The 24,556-nt window shown below is 37.9% G+C and overlaps 1 protein-coding gene across 8 annotated transcripts in view; it reads left to right on the top strand.

Annotated features, from left to right (window-relative positions):
- Window positions 1-3,460: 3,460 nt before the first annotated feature.
- The window catches only part of RAD51B (RAD51 paralog B), a 378,738-nt gene continuing 357,642 nt past the window's right edge, over window positions 3,461-24,556 (top strand). For 7 of the 8 annotated variants that reach the window (XM_040557572.1, XM_040557566.1, XM_040557568.1 and 4 more), the window contains exons 1-7: window positions 3,461-3,479; window positions 4,561-4,654; window positions 5,418-5,531; window positions 7,170-7,286; window positions 12,619-12,755; window positions 16,717-16,836; window positions 17,903-18,086. In XM_040557572.1, coding sequence (XP_040413506.1) covers window positions 4,571-4,654; window positions 5,418-5,531; window positions 7,170-7,286; window positions 12,619-12,755; window positions 16,717-16,836; window positions 17,903-18,086 — 756 coding nt within the window. In that variant the 5' untranslated portion in view covers window positions 3,461-3,479; window positions 4,561-4,570. The other variant, XM_040557567.1, reaches the window with a different exon arrangement.

Genomic DNA, 24,556 nt, shown 5'->3' with positions numbered 1-24,556 from the left:
AAGCAAATGCATCTGAATTTTTCAAAGCTGTAATGTGCAGGTGGGTCTGTGCTTCTGCCTGTGATAGCGAAGGTGGCTATTCTGCTGTTCTGTAAAAAGGGTAGGAGGTACAGATGCTCTCTTTCAAAGACTCTACATTGGTGCTGAACATTTCTGAAATGGTTTTGGGGACGGTGGGTAACTGAATCCTTTCTCACAGCAGCATGACCGGAGAGGTAGGAAATGGAGAGATACCTTCTGACTGTCCTGAGAGATAAGCTTCTTTTGCATGGGTGTAAATGTGTGTGGTCAGACAGGTCCTCACTAATACCTGAGGAGGATTCATTGTAATTGGTTTTAATCCTTCCTGAGCAGGAGGAAAAAGGTTAATTGCCTGGGGAGAGGCACTTATCTGGTCCACAGACTGTTCAGAGCAAAGGGGGAGGGAGAATTAACCAGAATGAGAAGATGGGCTAATTTTTCACAGGTCTGGTCTTGGTCTGTTTATTATAGCCAGTGATAACAATTAAGTTGAGCAGTTTGTAGGAACAACCGAAGGATGTTTTCTTTCCCCTCTGCCCCATCCCTACAGCAAATGCATCTGGGAGTCTCAACTGAGGTGTCTTTTCTAAAGCTCTACTAAAGTACATATGGAAAATAAAGTATTTTTAACCAGGGCTTCCTTGTGAGATCCTTCCAATTCCCTTTTTGAGATGAAGGAAACATCAAAGAGTTGGAAGTAAATGTCCATCTCCTTTGGGGAGGTAGTAATGGGTAGAATACTTCATCGGTGGTTCCTTTGTATGCTGTTATTGAGCAGCCTCTTGGGATTTGAGTGCCAGGAAAGCATGAGCTGGGCTATAATCACTTTCCAGTCTCAGGAGCACATGGGTTGCTTTTAAGAATGTGTTAGGCATCAAGTAGATATTACCAAGGAATAAGGATATGTTAGGCTAATTAGACACTAGTCAGCAAGCATAAGGTGGAAAACTACTCTATGAATTACTGCTGTGAGTCAGAGTTGTTGCTGTGTTCTCATCCAGTGTACTCTCGTAAGATGTTTTCCTTTCACAGAGGTAGGGGAACACTGCTAATTTTAAAGCAATAATTGATAGTTGGAAAACAGTAATGAAACTGCAGAATGAAGTCAATATCAGCAGGCTGATGCCGTTTTAGAAATTAATGATCTGAAATGTTCCAGAATGCCAAACTGTTGTCTGAAGTTACTCGCAGAAGTCTGTCTTGGGTTACAGGAAGATTTTATTTTGTTTATCTATTGTTATTTTTTTTGTGGATTCTTTTTCCAGGAAGGAAATATTTTGCCATTATCATTTGGATTCTGGAGCCTTGCAGAATTACTTAACAGCTGAGTATTTACTTGGATATGAACTGATAAGGATTTCATCCTGCACCCTTCAAATCAGATTTTGCTCCTTTTGGTTTGCTCATTAGCAAGCTAATCACTATTCCCATTTTTATTGTAATTGGTGTGTTTGATGTTAGAGCACTCTGGTTCTATGAGACTTCATTTGTTGTTGCTGTTACGCTTCATCTTTCTGTAACAGTCTTGCTCCAGTGTTGCCAGCTTAAAGGACTGTCTTAAATTAATGTGGTGAGTCTCAGTCTTATAAAGTAATCATTTCTCAGCTTTATTAATCCCTTATTATGAGTTCCAGGGGCAGCTAAAGGCTTAGACTAGAGCAGAGCCCTGCTGTGCTATGCTGGGCACATAATTCTGTCGGTTTCTTTCACTGCTTACTGTGTTTACAGTCTAAATACGTAAAACCAAAAATGAGAAGGAAAACAGATACCCTATCATTACAGAACTTGGCCAAGGTCACGAAGCAGCGGTGTTTGCACTCTGTTTGCAGAGTGTCCCGATTCCCCAGTGACCAATGTCCTGCTCAAACATATGGGAGCTGTGAAGCTGCCTACTGTGTTGCTGCTTGAGGACTTTGATAGTAAACTGGTGTATAAGAACACTTCTCTGGATATACAATACTGACTTTTTCAAGTCACGTGGAGAAGATGATGCATGATTAATTTCCAGTAGATTTAAATGTTTATATGAGAAGTCAAGAGGGGAACAGCTGTGACTCCACTGAGAGTTGTGATGCAAAGAACTTGAAGGAGAGACGACAGGGTGTCTTAGTTTTGCTTACAAATCTAAACAAGCTGGCTGATAAGATTTGTTTGCCTTGCTCAATGTCCCCAAACAATTCTCTGGTTTAATACAGGTACTCTGTTTTTGTGGAAGATGGGAAGGAAGGCTGTCAGTCTGGAGGTAAAGGGGAAGACCTGCTCCATTTGTGGGAGAAAAAAACGTCATCAAGGCAATATTACTTCTTCCACAACCTCTGGTATCAAAGTTGGGGCTCCTGCTTTTTTTTTTTTTTTAACAAGCAGTAAATAGAATTCCATAACAGACGAATGGAATGGCAATAGAATTCCTATAGTCATGCCCTCCCCTTTCCACTGAAACCAATCCACAGCAACAGCCATCCTTTCCCTTTAGCCAACTTTTCTCAATCGTGACTTCCATTTTTCAAGTTAACTTCTAAAGGCAATCTCCACCAGGAGGAGCTCTTTCTCCATCTTATCTCCTCTCCCCTCCCAGTTCAGCTAGCTGTTCACTAAACCCTGAGTAGCTTTTGTATGTGCTGCTTACTCTCTGTGCAGCTTCTTAACCCCCCTGGACTTTGGGCAGTTAAGCACTTTTCAGGGTATGAGCAAACCACTGATTCTAGCGAATCTTTTCGATGCTGTGGTTGTTGGGCATTTCACGACAATCGCCTTCTTGTTATGCACTATTTCTTGCTATGTTTTTTTACACTTGCTACTTTGGAAAAATAGCTGAAGTGTTATTTTGAAGCTTCACTGTAATAGATGCTTATTAATACAGACAAAAAGACAGACATGCGGTTCTTAGTGCACAGGACTTCAGTAAATGTCCCAGATAGTATTAGTCCATTTTTTTTATTCAGTTATGTTATGTGCTACAACGTAAGATTATGTACACAGACAGTGTATCTAAAATACAAACTTCCATGCTTTCTAGCATAAACCAGAGTGAATTGGAAAGCTCACCCTACGGACATTAGTGAAGTCATATAAGTCTCATGTTTGATGACTAATTCTCCCTTTTACATTCACATTACAGAAAAATAGCTCCTTCAAAGTCAGCAGGCACTTCTTACAGAGAAGTTTATTTGTTTATTAACCAATCAGCATGTGTGTAGCACCCTTCTTGCTGAAGGTTCTCAAGTTTTGTAGCTGCTTTATATGCAGACTGTAGGAATTTCTAGTTAAAACATGGAAGAAGTTCTACTGTAATAACTGATAGGCCAGTTTTTAAAGCGAGGAGAATAAGGACCAGGCGGCCGGGACATGATTGTGCCCTCCCACAGCGCGGCGCCGCCATCCCGACCGCCCTCTCGGTTCCCGCCCGCCCCCAAGAACTACAACTCCCGGCACGCCCCGCGCGCCGCCTGCCTTCACGGGTGCGGGCGATTGGCGGGAGCGGAGCCAATGGCGGGCGGGCGCCTTGCCCGGGGGCTGCGCCTCAGCGCGGCGGCGGCGGCGGGGGCGCTTTGAAAAAGTGGGGCCGGGTGAGGCGGGGAGGTGGGGGGCACGGCCGGGGCTGGGCTCTGGGCGCTGTGGCGGGGCGGTGAATGGTGGGGAAGGGCACAAAAATAGGGATAAATGCAAATAGCTGTGGGTTAAGGCAGGAAGGGTTGGTAGAGATAATCTTATCTGCTGCATGCGTTAGTTTTAAGGCTTTTCTGAGCTACTCGGAGGCTCTTTAAGCGGGAATCTCAAAGCAACGAATAAAACTTAGTAAGCCAAAGTGCTCGTAGCTTTCTTCCAGTACTGTTTCTTTTTTTTTGCCATGTGTAGAACAAAATAATATTTACATTGTAGTTTTGATCTTCATATCCTTAGCTTTGGCCTCTGTTTTCTGTCATGTTATTGGTTAAATCAAAGAGCTCTCTTCTTATCAGTGTGCTTTTTATAAGCTTACCTAGAAGGTTATCAGGTGCTTTGAATAATTTGAATCTTGCACGCTAACGTGTGTTTCCAGAGCTTTGGTCTTTCTGGTGTCTCCTTTTTGCATCCCTGCTCTTTCAGCGCCTGTGATGAGCGCTCGCTCTCTCACCAGAACGGAGCGTTGTGCTTCAGCAGTTGATGTTCCAGGTCTAAGTGCTCACTGCTGTTACCACACAACTCGTGTTAAGCCATTCAGAGATAACCTTATTTCTTCTCAATGCAAAATAGCACAAGGAGCTCCTGTTGCTACCCTGAGGCTCATCGCTGAGTGATTTCCAGCTTGCTTCTCTCCCAGAAACCAATATCGTATAGGCATTGCTGATTCTTCTGTTCGTATTGGCATGGCCTCATACACAGTCAAATATGAGGAGATGTAATTTAACACAGCTATTTTCTGAGCAGTAATATAATGTGGCATAGGCTTCCTATATTTATACACACCTTCCTTCCTATTCTTTAGCAAGGGGAGGGCATAATTATCTGCATTGTCACATTCCAAGCAGTTTTCAAAAACTTGGTTGTTTTACCCTGCAGACTGGGGAGTATGGCTGCAAAGAAACTGAGAAGAGCAAAGCTGTCTCAAGAGCTGTGTGAAAGGCTGAGTCGCTATCAGATCACTACCTGTCAGGTGAAAGGGTTGTTTTATGGTTTGGGATTTATTTATTTATTTTACATTTATTTAACATGGAGCTTTACTTTCTACGGGTATTTCAGTCTCCATCTAGCTGCTGCCTTGTAAAAATGTAGCACTAAAATGGTAAATGGCTAAGATGTTTAATCTGGTATGTACTATCTTTTAAAACAACAGGAGGTGCTTTATTTTAGCAGAGGTGTGCAGCTACTACTTGAATGGAGTAAGACATACGTTTATGAGCTCTCCACAAAAAAACGCATGCTATGTTACCTAGTGTATGTGAATACATTGTAAAATTATGCTATCAGTTTTGGGTTGATTCACCGATAAATTCTGAAGTTGTCACGATGGTTTGTCTAAAGAGAGCAAAGAGGCCTTATACATTTCAGTAGTGTTCATGTTAAATACAGAATCTAGCCGTAGGACTGCTATCTAGAAAATGCAATGTAATCTGAATGTTTTTCAGGTAGTGAAGACTTCTGTGGGCAGAAAAGTGTTATGTTGCAACTTCATTGCACAGCTCTTGAATTTTTAATCCCTGATGCTGTGTGCTTTAAAATATGAATACAGTTTCTTTTGGTATAGCCTGACTGGCATCAGAAAAAAGTAGGAGAGGTGTAGCAAAATACTGCATAACACAGCACAAGTGGCAAGTCTGGCCTTTGAAATTTATTCTAGTAGTGTATAAATTGTATCAGTGTAGTTCCTAGCCTCAATCTGGGCGTTAAAGTCTCTGAACTGTTTTATCTTCTTTCAGGACTTTTTGTGTCTTTCGCTCTTGGAGCTAATGAAGGTGACAGGACAGAGCTACAGAAATGTGCAAAAACTTCTTTGTCAAGTCAGCCTCGCTTGTGCTCCCAAAATGCAGACAGTAAGTTTGTGTTGATTCTATTTTTAATTCTTTGCCTGGGGAAAAAGCTAAACGATGTCATATACCTTTGTATCTGGGAATGGGGTGATCTCGGTTTGTGAAGTCTGTTTGACTGCACGAGGTAATACTTTAATATTTAAATCTGTGGAGGACTTTAGTTTGATACAGATAACTGTTAATAATCATCAATAAATTGAAGATAGATGGAAGCGTTAAGTAGATTTCTAGCACTTGCCTTTGCCTTTCACTTACATATCGCTATTCAGTCAAATTTTTAGATTAAAATAAATCTTTGCTGAGAAGCTTGGCAGACACTGAAATTTATCAGATGGCAATTGTCAAGAACTGTTAAGACATGATAGATGACCAAATAAGTAAGTGCATACAATACAGCACTGCACTTCAAGAAATAGAGATGTTAGCTGTTTTTAATGAGTGTGAATTGAATCTTTGCAAATGCTGGATTTCAAATGGACTTCAGGTCAGAGTGACCGAGGTAACATCATGATTGATGTAGCAAGGTTTGACAAGATCTTTGCCCTAAAAAAAATAGGTAAAAGGAATTATAAATAAAGGGAAAATACTGTCCAAATAAGACACTGGAAGCCCTGGTAACAGAACTTTAGAATAGGCTAAGAAATATAGAAAAACTCCTTTAATTTATGGGGTAAATCTGATGCCCGTGTTTCTCTCAAGGTTAGAGAAATCAGGTTTTCTCAAGCAGTTAGTCATGCTAGGTTATAGCAGTATGCCATGCCAGGGCTTCAAGAGTCTCTTTTTGGGCCAGGAGCCTGAAACCTCCGGGAACTCTTAATTGCAACTGGAGCAACAACTTTTACATCTTGGATTGTTCCTTTTAAAATCAAATGTCTGATGTTCAGTGATTGAGGAATGTGTTAGTTTTAGCAGAGTTCTGCAAGGTGCAAGGAGGACTTGTTTCTTTCAGAAGCATCTTGTGGAGCTTCCAGATCAGCACTTCCATTTTCTTATTTCTTCTTTGGATTTGATTCAGTCTCCCAAATGAAAATAATTCGTATGAACTAAGTTCTGATCTTGGACCAGTTCTAGTTAGCAGAGGAATTAGGAATCCAACTCTTCTCAGTTCTGTACCTGTCTTCTTGACTTGTCTTCCTCTCAAAACTGGAAAGGATAAGCCAAGGCTTGTTCAAAGACTTGGGAATCTCTAGCAAACCTTTCCTTGAACCCAGGTAGTTTCAAACTGGTAATGAATTTTGGCCAGGGAATTCTTGGTTTTAGGTTTCACTGTGATTATTCTGCATTTGGTCACTAATAACACAGTATTTCCTTATGTAAAAGCTGGAGTTTTATGGGTAGAAAGCAAGCCTCACTGAATGGGAACAGAGAAAACTTCTGAAACGTCATTATAAAAACCTTATTTAATATTGTGGTGAGAGAGACACAGTGAACTTTGAAATTTATTCTATGAGCTGTAAATGGGATATAAATGCAAGGAAGGGTGATGAGAAAAGAGGGGACTATAACTGAAGGTGGGAATTGTTTACTTATTGGCAAGTGTTAAGTCAGTCTAGGTTAATGAAAGCAAATGTGACAAGTTTCCTATTTCAACAATAAAAGCACTTTTCAATCTTGTGTGTTTTTTTTTTTCTCCTGTTGTAGGCTTATGAAATGAAAGTAAGGAGGACTGTCAATCCCTCTTCAGCCTTTTTATCCACCACACTGCATAGTTTGGATAAAGTCTTGCATGGTGGTGTGCCCTGTGGATCCCTCACAGAGGTAATTTTTTTTCAATGTATTTTACTGTAGTTGCACACCACACCTAGAAGTCTTACAGGCTTGACTGCCTTGTGTCAGGTTCATTAAACATCCAATGAACCAAAAATTTGGTTTAGAAGTGTGGGCTTTTTAATTGATAAAGGCTACACTTTGGTATATTTCTGCAGCCTGTTAAGTAAGAAAACAACAACAACAACAAAAAGTAGATTTGGTGACCTATTTCAGTATAAAAAATGACTGAAAATTTGCCCAGAAAAAAAGAGGAGATTGTTGCATGGATTTTACGGAGAAAGGTGGAGTGTGGTTTAGTGGTCAGAGCACAAGGTGCTGGATTGGGAGTTGGTCTTGATTTTAATAACTACTCACTCTGACTTTAGCAAGTCCTGGGTTTTCAGGAAGGCATGCTGAGTAACTAGGGCAGAAGTATGAAGTGTATAGGCATGAAAATTACTTTACAGAGCTTTATATAAAAGTGTAAATAATCTTTACAACAAATAAGTAATGCATTATTTTCTGAAAAGATGCTGAAATTAAGGCTTGCATTATATGTACATACATTATAATACTACAAATAGCAAACGTATAGCTATTAACAGTCACTCTCTGGCCTTTGAATACAATACAACTTTTTTTTTTTTGCTTGGAATTTTCCTTTCAGAATAAGGGAGCGCTACATCTTCTCGTACTTTAAATCTCTTTTGCCTTGCAGAAAGTGATAATAAGTTGTGCAGCTTCTGTTGTCTGGAAAGACAGGATTTGTATAGATGCTTATAGGAGTCACTGAGTATTATAAAACTAGAAAGGCACAATCTATGGCTTAGGAAGTCTCTGAGCCACAAATGGAGATTGAGAAATGTGTGCGTTGGAGGGAGTATCAATGTGTGTGCCCTCTTCTTAAGTTATTTCATAGCCATCTGGTTTAGGCCCTTGTTAGAGAAAGAATCCAGAGCTAGATGGGCATTGTTTTTATGCAATGTGGCCATACTTGCCTTCTTACAGTAAAGTTCTGAACTAATCTGTGCACTTGAAATGAGTGGAAAATTCATATTGTATGTGTCTCATGCTCTGAATTCAAACAGATTGAAACCATTTTATCCTCAGACACTTTAATAATCCTTACCAAATGTTTTTCTTTGTCAAATTTCAACTTGCAAATTGCCACAGTAGAGGAGTAGAAGTGAGAAGTTAGCAAAATGTTATAATGAGGAAAATATATAAATTTTTTCCCATGGCCTGTAGTCAAAATAGCTTGTAGTCAATAGGTTTTAATCTCAGATAGAAATCGCTTATGAATCTAATAGAGACTTCAAACATATTGGAATTCAAGCAGCACTGGGTTTAAACTGTAACAGTTGCTGCTCCAGTGGGAAATCTAAGCTTTTATGTAACAAGGGCATATTACTTTTTAAATGTTCTGGGTATTTATTTTTGTATATGCTGTACAGGAGTATACGTCATTCAAGTCTTCATAAAAACGTTTAAAATTGTGTCCACGAATTTACATTGATGTGTCAGAATTCATATTTTCTTCATATTTAGGTTTAGCTTCATTGCCAATTTACTGTAAGAAACCTACTGTGTTAGGATAGCCTTTGCACTTTAAATCTTTTGTTCTGAGAAAAACTTTCGTATGTTAGATTTTTTGTATTCTAACATGTTTTTGTTAAAAACGCAGAGACCTTCCTAATCGAGTTATCTAGAATATATGATCTCACTAAGTGATCAAAATATCCAAGTCTTTACAAGGTATCTCGTGAATCAGACCAGAACTGCAAGCACTAAGTCTTTCCATGAGTAGCTTGGTCATGGTTGCAGTGTCACAGCAGTTTAAACAGGAATATGCATCAGTATTGTCAATCAGAAATATTTTAGAGACCTAGGTGGACGTCAGAAAGTAGAAGATGAATTTAGGAACAATGTCTTAATAAATAAATAAATTGCATTTTATTTTATTTTCTGGTGCCAAATCTGTGAAGTGATTAGGGAATGTATTACAAGCAAACATAAAGGCAAGGAACAAATGACTCTGCAGAACACTTTCTCACTTAATGTCACTCCAGAATCAGGCTTTATTAAAGGCATTTTTGCAAAAGTCGTGAGATCTGAAGTAGTCTCAAAGTTGGCAGCAAGTGTTCTTTGTGATCGTTAGATGATGTTTTAGTAGAATGTTATCAAGTGTCTGCTGCTGTTTCGATGCTGTACAGTAGCTTGTGAATGCTTTTCGGGTTATATTCTGTTTAGATTCAAGTGATTTTGGAGCTTAGTTGTTCTAATTTTCTCTTTTGTAACTTACTGGAGCGTAGCTGACCAGCAGATTGCTCTTTGGTAGTTTTGTTAATAGGCAGATGTTCCAAGTCTGAGAGAAGTTCTCTTGAAAAGTGTGTTGTGTGTAACGCTTCCTGACTGGTGGGGCTAAATTGTCGTCTTCCTGTTACTTTACCCAGCAGTGAGGGTGGTTGGAAACTTGGAATTTGAATGCATGAGCCACAGGGTCGAGTTCTGCTGGTATCTTCTACAGCCAAAGCCGCTTGCTTTTTGAGTGCCAGAGGGATTTGATTTGCCTTTCACTGTCTCGGACCATTTTTCCCCAAACCGCTATTAGGCTTTAAGTTGGAAATTAAATCGTAACTGAAACTTTGTGGTCAGATGTCAGAACTTTTGGCCAACTCCTCTGAGGAAAAATTAAAGTAATGATTTTGTGAATATTGAAGAGTTTAATCCCTGGGTAGCTGACGAAGAATTAGCTCCTTGTGACTTGATCCAAACCCGACAGAAGAGCCAGAGAAAATAACATATAGCTTATTGAAAAATAAAAGTATATTTTACTAGACAGAGGTAAATTAAAAACTGTTGTAGTCTTCACATTTCTGTCTGGTGGACTTTTGATTTTCAAAGCAAATTCAGTGTAAAGCAAACTGAGCAAGCTTTTTGCAGACATTCATTTCAAATTGCATTACAGGCACTTAAGTTTTTTTTTTAACTAAGATTGTATTGATCAAAACATTTACTGAAACAGTGGTAACCATAATAAAATGTGATAGTTTGCTAAAATTGTTTGTTGTGGATTATTTTAAATTCCATGTAAATGCCCTTTAAAGGAATGCTGATAAAAGATAAATTGTTGTTTTGGGGAAGGGAAATTCTCTCTTCCTCCACTGAATTGCTTTCTTACACTAGCTAATACAGCAACATTCCCTGTCTTTCTCTGATACGATGCATAAATTCTCAGACACGTTTACAGCATCTCTGCTGAATTTACTCCTGCATCAACCATTGAAATCAATGTTGAATAAATTCCAAGGCACCTCCCAGGCAGGGCTCAAACTACAAACGTTTTTATGAGCTCTCCTCACAGTTGTCCAAATATTTTAATTTAGCAACTGGATTGATGCCCTTCTCTCATTCATTTCTAATTTTAATTAGAAGCAGCTGGTGAGACTCCTCGGCTATTACAATGTAAGAAATGTGTATTGTTTCTTCAAATTTTATATATGCTTTGGGTTTCTGTTAAAATGTGGCAGCTATTGTTGGTACAGCATTCTGTTACTTAAGTATGATGGATGGAGGATGGATAATTGCATAAATATGACTAATTCCTGATCTGTAATCACTAAACGTAGTGTGTGCTTCTAATCGTTTAAGTCATCTAATGTTTTCCTTGTGTGGAAGCTTGAAGTGGATTGACTGATAAGACTTGGTTTTCAGGCCTTGTTTAAAGACAAAAGTGATTACAGAGATTTTAACTAAAGAACATGACAGTAGCTAATGCAGTCCCTCAGTATTTCCCTGTAAATTTCTTGTTCCATGTCATGCTGCTGCTGTCTGAAGTGCAACCATAGCAATGTTATTGTATATTGAGGTGCAACAGTGTTTGCAGTTAAAAGCCATTGTGCACTTTGGCTCAAAAATCAATTTGATTTTATCTGTGTCAGTTGTAAGAATGTTTCTTTTTTAAACTAAAACACAACCTCCAAAAAAAACCCCAAACAGAACAAACAAATGTTGTTATGGCAGTGCTATGTATTTTGAAGGGGGTATGCTTGATTTTGTAGTTTAATTTCCCTGGACGGGTTTATGTTTATGTTGCGTTATTATTTAGTCCCTACTGGGGTTGGAATGAGAACAGTCTCCGTTTTTAGTGCCTAAATTCACTTCAACTTTCTATTAGCTGTTTTTTTCAGCTATCTTATTATTAAAAACATCATCATTTGCCTTCCCAGAAACAGTGGCAGTTTGATACTCAATTTAAAACCTTTGTAGTACTAATGAACACATGATTATCTGAACACAGGGCCTGGGATTCATTTGCCATCTCTAAAATCTGCTGTGGATAAAGAACAGCCTAGTGCCATCTCTAGTACAAAAAAGTCTTGCTCTCAGAAACTGGGGATCTCATCAAGCAATGTGTTCTTTTGATCCTTGTGGTTTTGGTCTTGGATCAAAATCATACTGGAAGCATTTCACACAAGTTGAGTATGTTCTTTTTGAATACTGCTTAACTGCAGTAAGCTTTTACTAAGCACAGGTGAAAGCTTAAAATTGGTGTGCTGATCTGAATCAGTAAATGGTGTTCATGTTAAAATATGGTGATAGGCAATTAACACCACTGATGAAACACATGCTGCTTAGAAAGTAAATTTCATATAGTATGCCAAGCTAAAACTTACTTCCTATTACATTGTAGCATGAGGGTAGTCTCTGGGGAGGATAAAGTCTGTCTGCTGTATACATGTGGTTCATATTGCACATTCGGACTTCACAGGATTTAAGCTATCATCCTTGTGATTTCCAGGTGAGACCTGATTGTAACCGAGGTAATGATAATTCCTGAGCAATGACTTACATCTGTGAACTCAATAGCTTTTGACTTCATTTGCAGCTTTAAAGGTCGCTTGATGTCATGTGAATGTCAACAGGGAATTTTTTAATTCTGCTCCATTTTAGAAGGTAGCACAGAGGAGGAGATGGAGGGTTAACTGGCTGTGGCTCTGTTGGGGAGTAAGAGGAGGGGAAGAAAAAGGGACCTCAAATATGAGACGCAGCAAAGTAGAAAGAGGAAGATAGAAAAGAAAGTATAAGCATAATGCTGCATCTGAAGAACAACTATTTATTCTTCAGTGGTGATGAGTTAGACTGCAAGGCACAGATCCAAAAGTAACTGCAGGTTGCTCTTTGTGGGCTTCGTATTCTATCTTTTTGTGGCTGTCTGCTTTGGTAACTAGAGGAGCAGAAGTTGAGGCGTTCTGGCTGATGGGCCTCAGTTAAAAGTAGAATTAGTGTGAAATGAGTGTGAAATCTCTTGCTCATGTTACTAATCTTTTTTTTGTTATAGATAACAAGCCCACCAGGTTGTGGCAAAACTCAGTTTTGTATTCTGATGAGTGTGCTGGCTACACTACCTGTAAGCATGGGAGGGCTGGACGGGGCTGTGGTATACATTGACACAGAGTCTGCATTCAGTGCTGAAAGGTAAGATGCAAAATTCTGACATTCACACTTTCAACTTCTGTGCTGCCTTTTATCTTGGAGCCTTCAATTATTTTCTGAGCAATAATCAAGCAATTATAACACAAATACCTATGGCAGCTATTAAGTATTCATCTGTTATATGCAGTTATTTCCAGATGACGAAATTCACCGAATTGAATGGTTTGCTCACCTTCCTAGTTTGCATGATGTTGCGTGTTCCAGTTGTGATATAGCAAGATGGATAACACTCTCTAATTTAAAAATGGTCATAACATATATTGAAATTTTTCTTTGCAGTTTAGTTTGTGAAGTAAGCAAGAAGGTTTTGAGGATGTAAAGGCGCAGCATTTTGTGTGCAAGGAACATGGAGGTTTTTCAGTGAACAGTAGGACTAACACAGGCTGTTTTCCTTCAGATTTCTGTCCTACTTCTGCTGCGTGGGGCCTCCTGCCCTTCCTCTGTACTTCTCATTTCCTTCTGCAGTAAGTTCACTTCTCCCCTACATGCATAGCAAACCATGCAGTATGATATTCCCTTCCCTCTAATATCTATGGTTTTTCTAACATCTCCTGCTTTACTCACACAACAGAAACTGCTCAGCTCTGTACTGATCATATTTTCCAATTGCAGAATGGACAGGAGACACATCCTGCATCTGTCTGAGAGTTAAGGATGTATGTGCACGTAGGTTACCACTCTTGCCTTGTTAACTGCTTAACTGTTGACATCATTCTGTAGTGTTTCATTAGAGGTAGCACTAATTTGCTTAGCCACCAACTGTCATGAACCACAAAGGAATTTGATGTTTTTGAGATGTCTATTCCTCTGTTACTGCTCTACAGAATTAGTGAGTTCTCAAGTTATTAGGGGGTCTGGAGGAGGATGACAAGAAGTACAATAGTCTCATCCTTGTTTGTGTAGAAAAATGGGCAGAAAAGACATCTAGAGATTTAAAGTGACATAGTAGTTATGCTTGTGGCTTGAATCTGGAGTATCTAAACACACGTATTTACGTTGTTTAATCATATAAATGTCATGGATGTTTAAATGCTTTATTTAATCTATCGTGGATGAGAAGGCAGGGCTTCTAACCCTACTTTTGTCAAGTTAATTTCACAAAAGTTTGAATTAGTTTGAACTGGAAGTGTAATAGAAAAAGAGAAGGAAAAAAGCTTCAAGCAATGGCTTTGCAAAAAGCAAATGATGTCCCCTTCTTGTATACAGAAGACCAGGAAGAATGTTGATATATCTGGTGCTTTTTAGGGCTGAGAGTCGCTAAGTTGTAGCTGTTGTACTGGTTGTAATGCCTTGCTGTTTCTAGAAAGATACTGTATAAAATTGGCTAGTTTTATGTCATGCTAAAAGGCACTTTTTTTTTTCTGGTCATTCTGCCTGGAAGGTCTTAGTTCAGGGTAGGGAGCTTTCTGCTTCCACAAACTTTCATAGGCTATTACTTATTCTCTGTCATGACAGCTTAGCTCAATCTAATAGCAATGCTGAAAAAAGTGACCAGAATTGAGGCTGGTTTTCTAAGATATGCTGCTGTTTTCTGTAATTTATATATATAGTTTTTCTGCTGTGGAATAAAAAGCTGTAACAGTGCGGACAGTGTCCACCATTCATTTTCAGAGTGTGGATGCTGGGACAAGTAGGTGGAATGGCCATACTAATTCTTGACATTGAAATTGTTGTTGTCAGTTTTGTTAGGAATTCAGTTCAACTCTAGCTAGCCAATTAACTGAAAACATACCAAACTTGTTTAGAAATTCTGAATATAATGCATTCTGTTTACTGTCTAGCTATATTTATTGCTTGTGGAAAAACATGAGATGCAAATTTCTGTGAACTAATGCTGAGAACAGTGAGGGATTTCCACCCTATGGGCCTCTGCCTTGGTTGCAGAGAACATGTTCTGTGCAGTTTTTGGGTTTATGACAAATGGGATTTAGATCTTAACTCAGAACCCGCATGTACTGTATAAATAATACTGTGATCTTATTAAGATTGTGGTGTGTCATTTGAAGTCAATTTGTGTAATAGTCTTCTTTGTCATATGTATGCCTATTAATTAACTATGCAAATGTAAAGACAAGATCCTGCCCATGGAAGTTGCTCAGGACAAGCTTTGATGTAGTAAGTAATGTATCAAATGAATGAGATTGAGGCTATTGCGTCGAAACTGCTTATTCAGAATAGCTAGATGAAAATACAACAGTATGCTTGAATGTTAAAGCTAAAGAAAAATGATTTAAGAGTTTTTCTAAAACGGCTTTTAACATTCTGGGCTTTAATGAAAGGGGCTCAAATAAACAGCATCAAGCTAACCAGTAAGTTGTGTGTCCAGGTATTATCCACCAGATGTCGTTCTCCTCAAGCACATGAGCCGGGGGATATGGATGCTTAAAATAGAGACAATTAAGTACTTTCCATGTCTGTTCTCAAAAATAAAATCTCCACGGGGGTGGGAGAGGGAAATGTACAGGGCTCAGATTGTAACTATGAGTTTCTAAAATTAAATTATTGGACTCATTTTTGAGGACCTAGATAAAACTGCCTTGTGTTCACAGGCACAGAACTTCTTTCCACTGACTTCAGGAGAATTACGAGGCATTCAGCATTTCTAAAATGTATGCCTTTGTGTCCTCGATTTTATGTATACAGGTCAATTTAAAGTGTTTACCTTTCATCAGTAAATTGTTTAATTTTACGTTGATGTGAGTTTTTTATTTTTAAAGCATAGTTTCTGAAAATAAAAGTATTTGATCCGTAGCCAACCATGGTAATAAACAGTTGTATGTTTAATAATTGTTATTCAAGGTTTCGAAGGGTCATGAATTTACTAAAAAGGTAATGGAAAATATTTAGTCGTGAAATCACACATTAAATCTGTCAGTGAAGCTGCCATTTAAACTGTTTAGTTGCATCATTTTATCATATGTTAGTTGTACCTGGGCTATCTGAATGGATGGATGTTGTGGCCACAAGGCCAGGCTGGATGGGCTTTGGGCAACGTGATCTAGTGGGAGGTGTTCCTGCCCATGGCAGGGGCTGGAACTGGGTGATCTTTAAGGTATCTTCCAACTTGAATCATTCTGTGATTCTGTTGTAGCTGCCTGGCAGCTGGAACAGGCAGTCTCAGTTGCTTTGTGACACAATGCTGATATTTTTTGCTATGTTCTGAAAGTACATTTTATTAAGATTTTATAAGCTCTTTTTTCAAAGTGGTAACCAGCACAATGGGAATGGCTTCAGTGTAGAAGTCTCTAATCCAGATGACCTTGTTCTTCTTTTTAAAGATAGATACTGTGAAAAGATTTTTAATTTGGCAGGTATACCTGCCATATATGTACTACTTGCATAAGTGTTTGCTGGTGAATTGGGGTTCTCTGCGGTCTGACTACCACGCTGGCTGGATCTTGTAATGGGTCTTCTGTTTGTTATCATCTTGTTGAATTTCTGTGTTGATACAGGAACTGATTTCTGATTTCAATGCAAGGTAAATGTGGAAGGGGAGATGGTTTGGACTGGAGAGTACGTTTGTTTAAATGAAATTAATACTTAGATATAAATAATTAAAATACGAGAATACTTAGCAGTTGACTTGAACATCTTATGCAAAATTGAAAGAACTTTAAGTACTGTAACTGAAGAACATTCAGTACTGTAAACTTTCCAGTATCCTTCTGCTGGAAATGTGCTGCCTTTTTGTGTATGGGCATATTATGTCTTTCCCAAGCCTACCATTGGCACTAGCTAGCATCACTGGGAATACAATCTAAATGTTCTGACTTCCAGTATTTCAGTCTGACTACTAAAGTGTGCTTCTCCTTTGAAAAAGACTTCCATTATTACATGGTATCTACTTATCAGAGGTTTGCTTTGTTTGTTCTGTGAATATTTGATGTGTTATTACCCCACATTATTCCTTTTTCATTGTAATGTCTTTTGTTTTTTTTGATAGGTTGGTTGAGATAGCAGGAAACAGATTTCCTACTTATTTTGACTCTGATGAAAAGCTGTTTTGCATGACCCGTAGCATTCATCTGTATCGAGAGCTGACCTGTGACAGTGTGCTGAAGAGGTATTCTTTCCCAGAACTTAAAAGGAGAAAAAACAAAAACATAATTCAGCTAGATTGTCTATAATATTTGATATAAAAGTTTTATGAAGAGTAATTCATTTCTTTGAAGATTTTTATGTTGGTAACAGCATGGTTCCCAACGAAGTAGAATTTCTACAGGAAGACTGGCATTGCTTTTTTTCATTTCATAGTTCTTGACTAATCTACTTGATGTTTTATGGTTTGGGGTAGACAATTTTTCTATAATCTGATCACTATAAGCCTTTAAAGGGGAGTATTTGTGTGACAGGTCTTGTCTTGGTTTGCGGAGAGACCATAGTGTAAGAGTTATATGTGTCATGAAACAGAAAGGAGATATTGCTCCTCCAGAGTGCTCTTTGCTTCCGGGAAGACTGGGACCCCTCCAGCAGTGGGAGGGAAGAATTGATTCAGAGTCATCAGCCTGACGCTGTTGTTGACAATATTGATATGTTGTACTCTATGTTAATTTGTGAACACACGTTGTAATGAAAATGAATGAAGTTGTATTTCAGGATCTTCTTGTACATTTTAAATTAGTGGAAGAATTCTTCTAAAACTTTTTATCTACTGCAGCTTTATCAGAGAAGAGCAGCTATTAGCGTATTATTGATATGACAGGCTTGGCATATCATCTTTGGAGCTATGTGGAAGGAGCTCTGACTTCCTGCATATACTTCCTGCATACACTAAGGATTTTGATGTTGACAGTAGGATGCTGCTACTGTAAGCAAAGGCACAGTCTCAATGTCTGCTTAATTTGCTGTCTGTGCCATTCAGGGTTTGCGCAGTGCAATGTTGCTAGCTAGTCTTCCAAACCTTTCTTCTGGAGGGGTCTGCTTTGGGTTATGTGGCCTATTGGAGCCTGAGATTACTTTCCAGTTCTCTTTAATGCATTCAGGTGTTAGTGGGGGTGGACTATAAGGGAGAAAGAGGGGATGACTTTCAGCTTATTGAGGTAAACCTTTTATTTAAACAATTTCAGGATTATAAAACAGTTGTATTGTATAAGTGTTATAAGTGACTTCTTGGTTTTTGCTTTTTTTAGGATTAAGTCTTTGGAAGAAGAAATTATTTCAAAGAAGGTTAAACTCATAATAATTGACTCTGTTGCTTCAGTTGTCAGAAAGGAGTTTGACACACAACTCCAAGGCAATCTGGCAGAGAGAAGTAACTTTTTGGCTAGAGGAGCATCACTATTGAAGTATTTGGCAGAGGAGTTCTCAATACCAGTAAGTTCTTCTTCCTCTCTTAAATTTCTGCTTTACAGAGTCAAGTAAGAAAATCCAAGAAGAATGAAAATGACAAGAAGATGAAAAAACAGGTAAAAAAAACTTATCAGAAATATTCAGGCAGGTGTCATCTGGAAAACAGTTGGAGAACAGGAAAAAGTAACTGTTCCACTTGTTTTTTATGGTGTCTTCTCTTCATATTTATTCTGGACTTCAAATGAGGATTTACAGGATTGTCTTTCCAGCTGTTTTTCAGTGCTTTGTTGTTCAGGTTTCTTAAATATCATGTTTTGTTTTGCCCATAAAATACAACAGAAGAAGTGCAGGGACCGAGTGAAACTGATTAAAAAGTGCATTAGAAGATGTAAGCTCCATGAATGTGGGTGGATGGGGGGTTTCCTTCATGTTGTGATCAATGATGGGGTATCAGAAGCAGAAGTCAGAAGATATCATTGAGACTCAGCTGTAGGAAATATTTCATAGTATGAGTACAGTACTAATCACTCAAGTGAAAGAGAGAAACTGTGGCAAGAACTCCAGTCAGACTGGTCAGATCTTGCTTCTGAGGTCATGGTGACTATCATACCTGAAATGTACATGCTAGAGATGTTGAACTAACTGACTTAGCTGAAGAGGAATAGATTTCCTTCTGCCAGGTAATTTATAAAGATCCTTTATGGGGAAAATTAAACCCTGCATGTATGCCTTTAAAGTTCTGGTACAGAAGATAGTGTCCTAGTTAGTGTACCCAGTAATGTTTGTAGTGTCTAAAAAAAGTCAGGAAAGAATTGTGTGAGTAAGAATGTACACTTCTGTATGTTAGGAAAATATGATGCGATCCTTTGAAAAAGGCGATGGGTTTTATGGGAAGATACTGTTCTCTTGATTTTCTTCTACTTTAGACACCCCTGCCCTCTTCACCTTCTGTCTTCATTAAAGTGGTGAAGTTGAGCTGGATTGGAGCCTCTGACAGCTCAGGCTGCTCTTCTGCTTACAGACAGAGACTGCTATTTACAGAGGTTTTAGAGTTGGACAGTATTAAGTAGTATGCAATTATGATTCTATTTCATCCTACATAAGAAGAAAACAAAGGTTGAATGTTTAAAGGTTTCCATTATGTTAAAGCTAATGTGTTTGCTTAAGGCATTTGTGATGGCTGGTGTGCTGCTTGTGTTCTTGTTTCTCATTATGAATGCTTCGGTAAGGAGTTTTTGAAATTTTGGCCAAGAATATGTGCTCCTGGCCACAACTGTCTTTTTGAATTGGTCCATGAGGTGACTTACCTTTAAATAAAATTTTTAAAGATCTGTGCAATATTCTAGAAAGGCCTTGGCTAGAGATTGGGGATCCCACGAGCAGAGATCCCTAGGCAATGTTGTGTATGTGTATGGTGCAAAATCCAGCAGCTGTGTGTTATGCATCTGCAAGTGTTGATACATACATAGAGATAAGTATGCTATTGCAGACTTATTTGAGGTTTTTGAGGTTAGAGAGCATCTGAAGTTCTTATTGTAAATAACTGTGTTGGAAATTTTTTCAAATGTTCTTCCTTTTGTATCTGTAATCTTCTACATACTTGGGATTAAAACATTAGTAAGGTTGCAAAGTGATTTAGACCATTAATAAACTGGACACTGAAAATATATGTTTCATGGCAGGGCTAGTGCAACTAAATATGGAGTTGGACAACAAATAGGGGGCCTTATTTGGAGACTTTGAAAAAGATGTGGGGTTAATGACTGATAGGGCTTGAACTTGAAATAAACCTTTTTAGCTGGTGAAAAAGTGAGTAGATGAACCAGCAAGTTGGAAATTAGGCTCTGGAGGCTGGACTTGAAAATGAATGGGAGTAGGGGACAGGAATTTCAATGACTAAGACTAAAATGCTTATTTTGTTTAGCTTAGCTAAGGAAACGTTAAGGATTTTTTCATTCATCAATATGTGCCTACTCGAAGAAGAGGTATTTGACAGAAAAGCATCCTTCTTTTCAGCTGACAAAGGTATAGTACAGTACTGCGGTTGGAGCCTGAATTAAGCAAGTTCAGACTTCAAATAAGGGGTGTGTTCTTAATGGAGTAATTAATAATTGGAATAAGTTACTAAACTTAAGTAGATACTTGTCACTAAGTATTTTTAAAGGGGCTTCCCCGCATTCCCTAAAAAGGAAATGTATTCAGATAGGATTAAATTTGGGAAAACCTCTACTACTATGTTATGCTGGAGTTCAAGTAAGTTTAATGTTGTTCTTTCTCCTGGCACTGTAAACTACCTAGCTATGAATAATTGTGTGTTCGTGTTGTCTGGATATTGAGTTGGGCTTGCAAAAGTGACTAACATTCATAGCTTCTACTGAATTCAAAAGGAGCTATGTTTCAAACCCAAGGAGCTCTATATGGTGTGAAGTATTCAGGGAGGGGGGGGAACAGATCTCAGCTGCCTCCAAACTGATGGTCATCGCTCAGTAATCTCTCTGCACCTCTGCTTTTGCTTTATGAAATGGGAATAACAGCTGTTTGGTTGTGAGGTGCTATAGATAAGCTCGTTACCATTCAGAAAGCACACATACTGTGTTCTTGAGCAATATATAGATGTCCATTGGAAAGTAGTACTTCCCATCTCTGCTGTAAAAAAAAAAAAAAATAAATAAAATTGTGTGTAGTAATTGAAACTCTAATCCACCTTTTGAGATGAGAAAAAATGTTAAACGTATTCACTGAATGTGTCACCATCTTAGCCGCTGAATGAAACAAAATCAAACTTGTGATCATAAATTTTTGCTTGACTTAATGGTTTTTGAATCTTTTTAATGTATCAGCAACATAGGTTGTTTCTTGAGAAATGAGATATATGATGCCTGACTTCCCCTTTTGATCCATACTTCATCCTAACTTGGCAGTAAACCTGGTTCCATCCCAGGTTCTTTAAGTGATGCCAGGGCAAGAGGCAACACAAGGTTTTGATCACTTCCAGACGATTGCTGACAGGCCACCTGGCAGCTGTACTGCTGACTGAATGGCTACGGAAGCTTTTTCCACCATGGGAATTATGTGGCAGTGTCCCTTTTCACCCTTCCTTGCACACAGCTGTGATGAAGAAGTACTTTTCTTTTGGGTTTGGTTGAAATGAGACAGTCAGCCCCAACATGATTCTTAGAAACTGAGAAAGACAGTTTGGCTGTAAGTCAAACAAAAAGCCCCCTAGTTTTGAAATTCAGTGAAGATGTAAACCTGTATGAAACATCTGTATGTTTTAGAACAAGTTGTACTTCTGAGTGTTTAGAATCTGAATGTTCTCTGTTATAATGTCTATTGATACTATCTACCAGATTACATATTTAAGCAGCACTCCTCAGTCCTGTATGTTTCTTGTCTGTTTTCCGGAGACCCTTGGTATTCTTAAAAGGAATAGAAAGCAAAATACATTTTGGATAGTCTTTTTCCTCTTCTTCCATATTCATAGGAAGCTATTTATTATTAGTAAGTGTTATTCAGTAAAAGTAGTTCAATGTTCATTCTGGTTGAAAGAGAAGTGTTGCTGAATCCATTTCAGTAAAGAGCTAAAAACCGAATACCAATATGACTAGAGTTGTTGTGGAGATTTAACTGTTTAGTGTATAAAAATTGGTATTTATAGAATCTGGTCTTCCAGTTGTTAGTAGTTGATAAAATGTGTGAATCTGGCTAGACATCTCTGTGGAAAAGCACTCTAAAAGTGCCACTTGCAAAACCAAACTGCTTTAACTGTTCTTTTAAATATCGAATTGAGACTGAAGGTGGAACTTGCTTTGTAAATCCAGAAGGCTAATCAAATTACAACACTGGCTGTCCTTCATACTTTTGTCTGGGTTGTGACCTTAGGTTTGTGTAGAGAAACTATTTATGATAAACATCCTGGCTATTGTTACTAGCAGCAAATGTATCATAGTATCTATCTTTTCTTTTTTATTCTGTTTTTGAAAATATGAAATAGAAACCTCTCCCCATAGAAGCCTCTCCTCCTAAGCTCATCTGTGATTTTATAGTGCAAATAAAAGACAAACTTTGACTATTCTGTGATGCTTTTAATTGCTGTGCTAAGCTAACAGTAGTCAAGAAGCCCATAATTTCCACAGGTAATATTTTTTTCCCTTTGATGTGACATGCTTTAGTTTAAAAACTACAAAAAAAATCCCTTTATCGATTTTAATAATCTGACAGCACTTAAAGCTGTTGTAGTCAATTTCTTTTCACATTCTCAGTTCCCACATTTGTCATTTCAGTGCTTCCTGCTTGTTTATGCATTCTGCTCTGTAAACTTTATACCCAAGGTTTTAATTTGCTTTGGAAAGTCAAATGTTTAGTGACATGTATGTTTGTTTTTAGGTTGTGTGAGTTTTTCTTCTCAAAATCAATTTAAATGCACAAACTGCTTGACATATGCAGTGCCTTTCTGCTGTCTTTGGTTAAGTGTGTTTAATTGCATCATTTCAGCTTCCTGGAGTGAAGTTTCTTAAGATTTAGAATGCTTCTGTTGGTAAAGAGAGAACATTCAAAGTAGTAATTTTCTTTCTTTACATGCAAGTATTTCCATTGGGCTTCATCCTTGGTTCTCTTTTACTTTGTGGTTGCTGCTTGTCAGCTCCTCTGCACCTTTATCACTGTTCTGATATCTGAAAATACTAGTTTATGGAGATAAAAACAAACAAACAAACAAAAAAAACAGAATGGAAGATTTCTGAAGAAAACTGTGTAATGCCAATTACTGTTGAACTGGTAATAAAATATGTAGAAAGTTTAGAAATATTACAGAATTGATTTGTTGTTACAGTATGTAACAACGCTGTATGCTGATTTCTCCAAAACTATGGAGATACATTAGACTGCCAGTTTCATTTGTCTGTAGCTGGACCGTAATCTGCTGAAATACAAACTTTGTTTTTTCTATAGCAAAGTATAAAAAACAAAAACCTAAAAACTATTTTCCATATCATCCTGCCAGTGTTATAGAAATAGTAATTGAATTATCTTTGCAAGTTGTTTAAACCTAGAATAAGCAAAATTTTTCTCTACTTTAGAAGCTTAGAGCACCGGTTCCATTTTGAAGCTTTCTAAAAGGAAATATTTTAAGTGTTACACCACATCGAAACATGTGTTTCTTTAATGAGGAGCTAACCTTATCAGGAGGAAAGCTTTTTGGAACTGAGTTGCCAGAATTTTACTAGCCATATTTAGGCCAGATGTGGTTCAAACAATTTCCATTGGTAAGATTTCAGTTGAAAGTATGGATCCTTTTCTGTTGAGCTGCTGCTGTGCATGTAGAGTGCCTTGATGCTCAACTTCAAGCATAATTTCTGTTTGTGTGTATGTGTGAACCTGAATAATTCCCAACTGCTAACAGAAAAATCTTTGTATTTTTTCACAATTATGCTTAACTGCTGGTCACTGCATTGCTAGTTAGTCCACCATCTGCATGCTGCAAAAGGTCGAGGTTTACCTGATAATATAATCCTCTTTTCAGTGTGGGGCTGCTTTTTTTTCCCCAATTTTTATTTTATCTTTTATTTCCATATAAATGGAAAAATAAATTTTCTAAAAAGGCCTTGGTGCCTTTTCTTTCTCTCATGAAGTCTGGGTATTTCTCTAGGGAGCAGCACAAAAGTAAAAAAGTTTGTGACTGTTTGCTAAGAAGACTCAGAACAGTGCCGCGGAAATTACAGAATTTTATTAAATAATTCACCAGCTACTTGGAGAAACTGAGCTGGCCTTCTATGAACTCAATAGGATGAAAAGTGCTTTATGCTGATTGTATTTTGCAAGTTATCTGTAGAAACATAAATGCTTAGAATTGTGTAGATACTGCAGAATTTGCTGGCTTTCATTATCTTGTATGAATTACAGAAACATTGAGTAGCCCTAACTTTATTTTAACCTATGGAAAACAGTGGTTTGTTTTCTAAACCAGGGAGATTTACTTCCAAAAATAACTTTCCTCTAAGAAAGAACAATTCTTGTTGTTCTTGTTAAGATATCTTACTCCCCTTGTTCCAAAATTGAAGTTGGTGTTCATCTTCATTAAGTAATGAGCTGAGTGGCATTAGAAAATTGTTTCTGCTAGCTGTATCATTTATAAGAATTTATTTAGCGTTGGTTTCAAACTTCTCTTTCCACCAAAAGACAATATATACCTAACCTTATCCATTGTGCTTCCTCAGTCTGAGTAATGAATAGTTCATGAAATAAATCATTTTATGTTAAGGTTTCTTTCCTTGTTATACCTAGCAGCATTTTCATGTCTGGAATTAAGTCTGTAGCTTTGTTCTTTTACTAAATATTCTAGTATTACCCTTTGTTTTCTTGCAAAAGCCTGCTTAAAATATAAGTGTCAGAATTTCACATATGTATGATCCCTGATGTTTGTAAAGTGTGATTTGGAATGAATTTCAATTTGTGCTATTGTTTAATTAGGAAAACAAAATGCTTAAAGGGGGATT

Source organism: Cygnus olor, chromosome 5 (assembly GCF_009769625.2).
Source record: "Cygnus olor isolate bCygOlo1 chromosome 5, bCygOlo1.pri.v2, whole genome shotgun sequence".
NCBI lineage: Eukaryota > Metazoa > Chordata > Aves > Anseriformes > Anatidae > Cygnus > Cygnus olor.
Note: the sequence above shows the minus strand (reverse complement) of the source record. Positions and strands in the feature narration are given on the sequence as shown.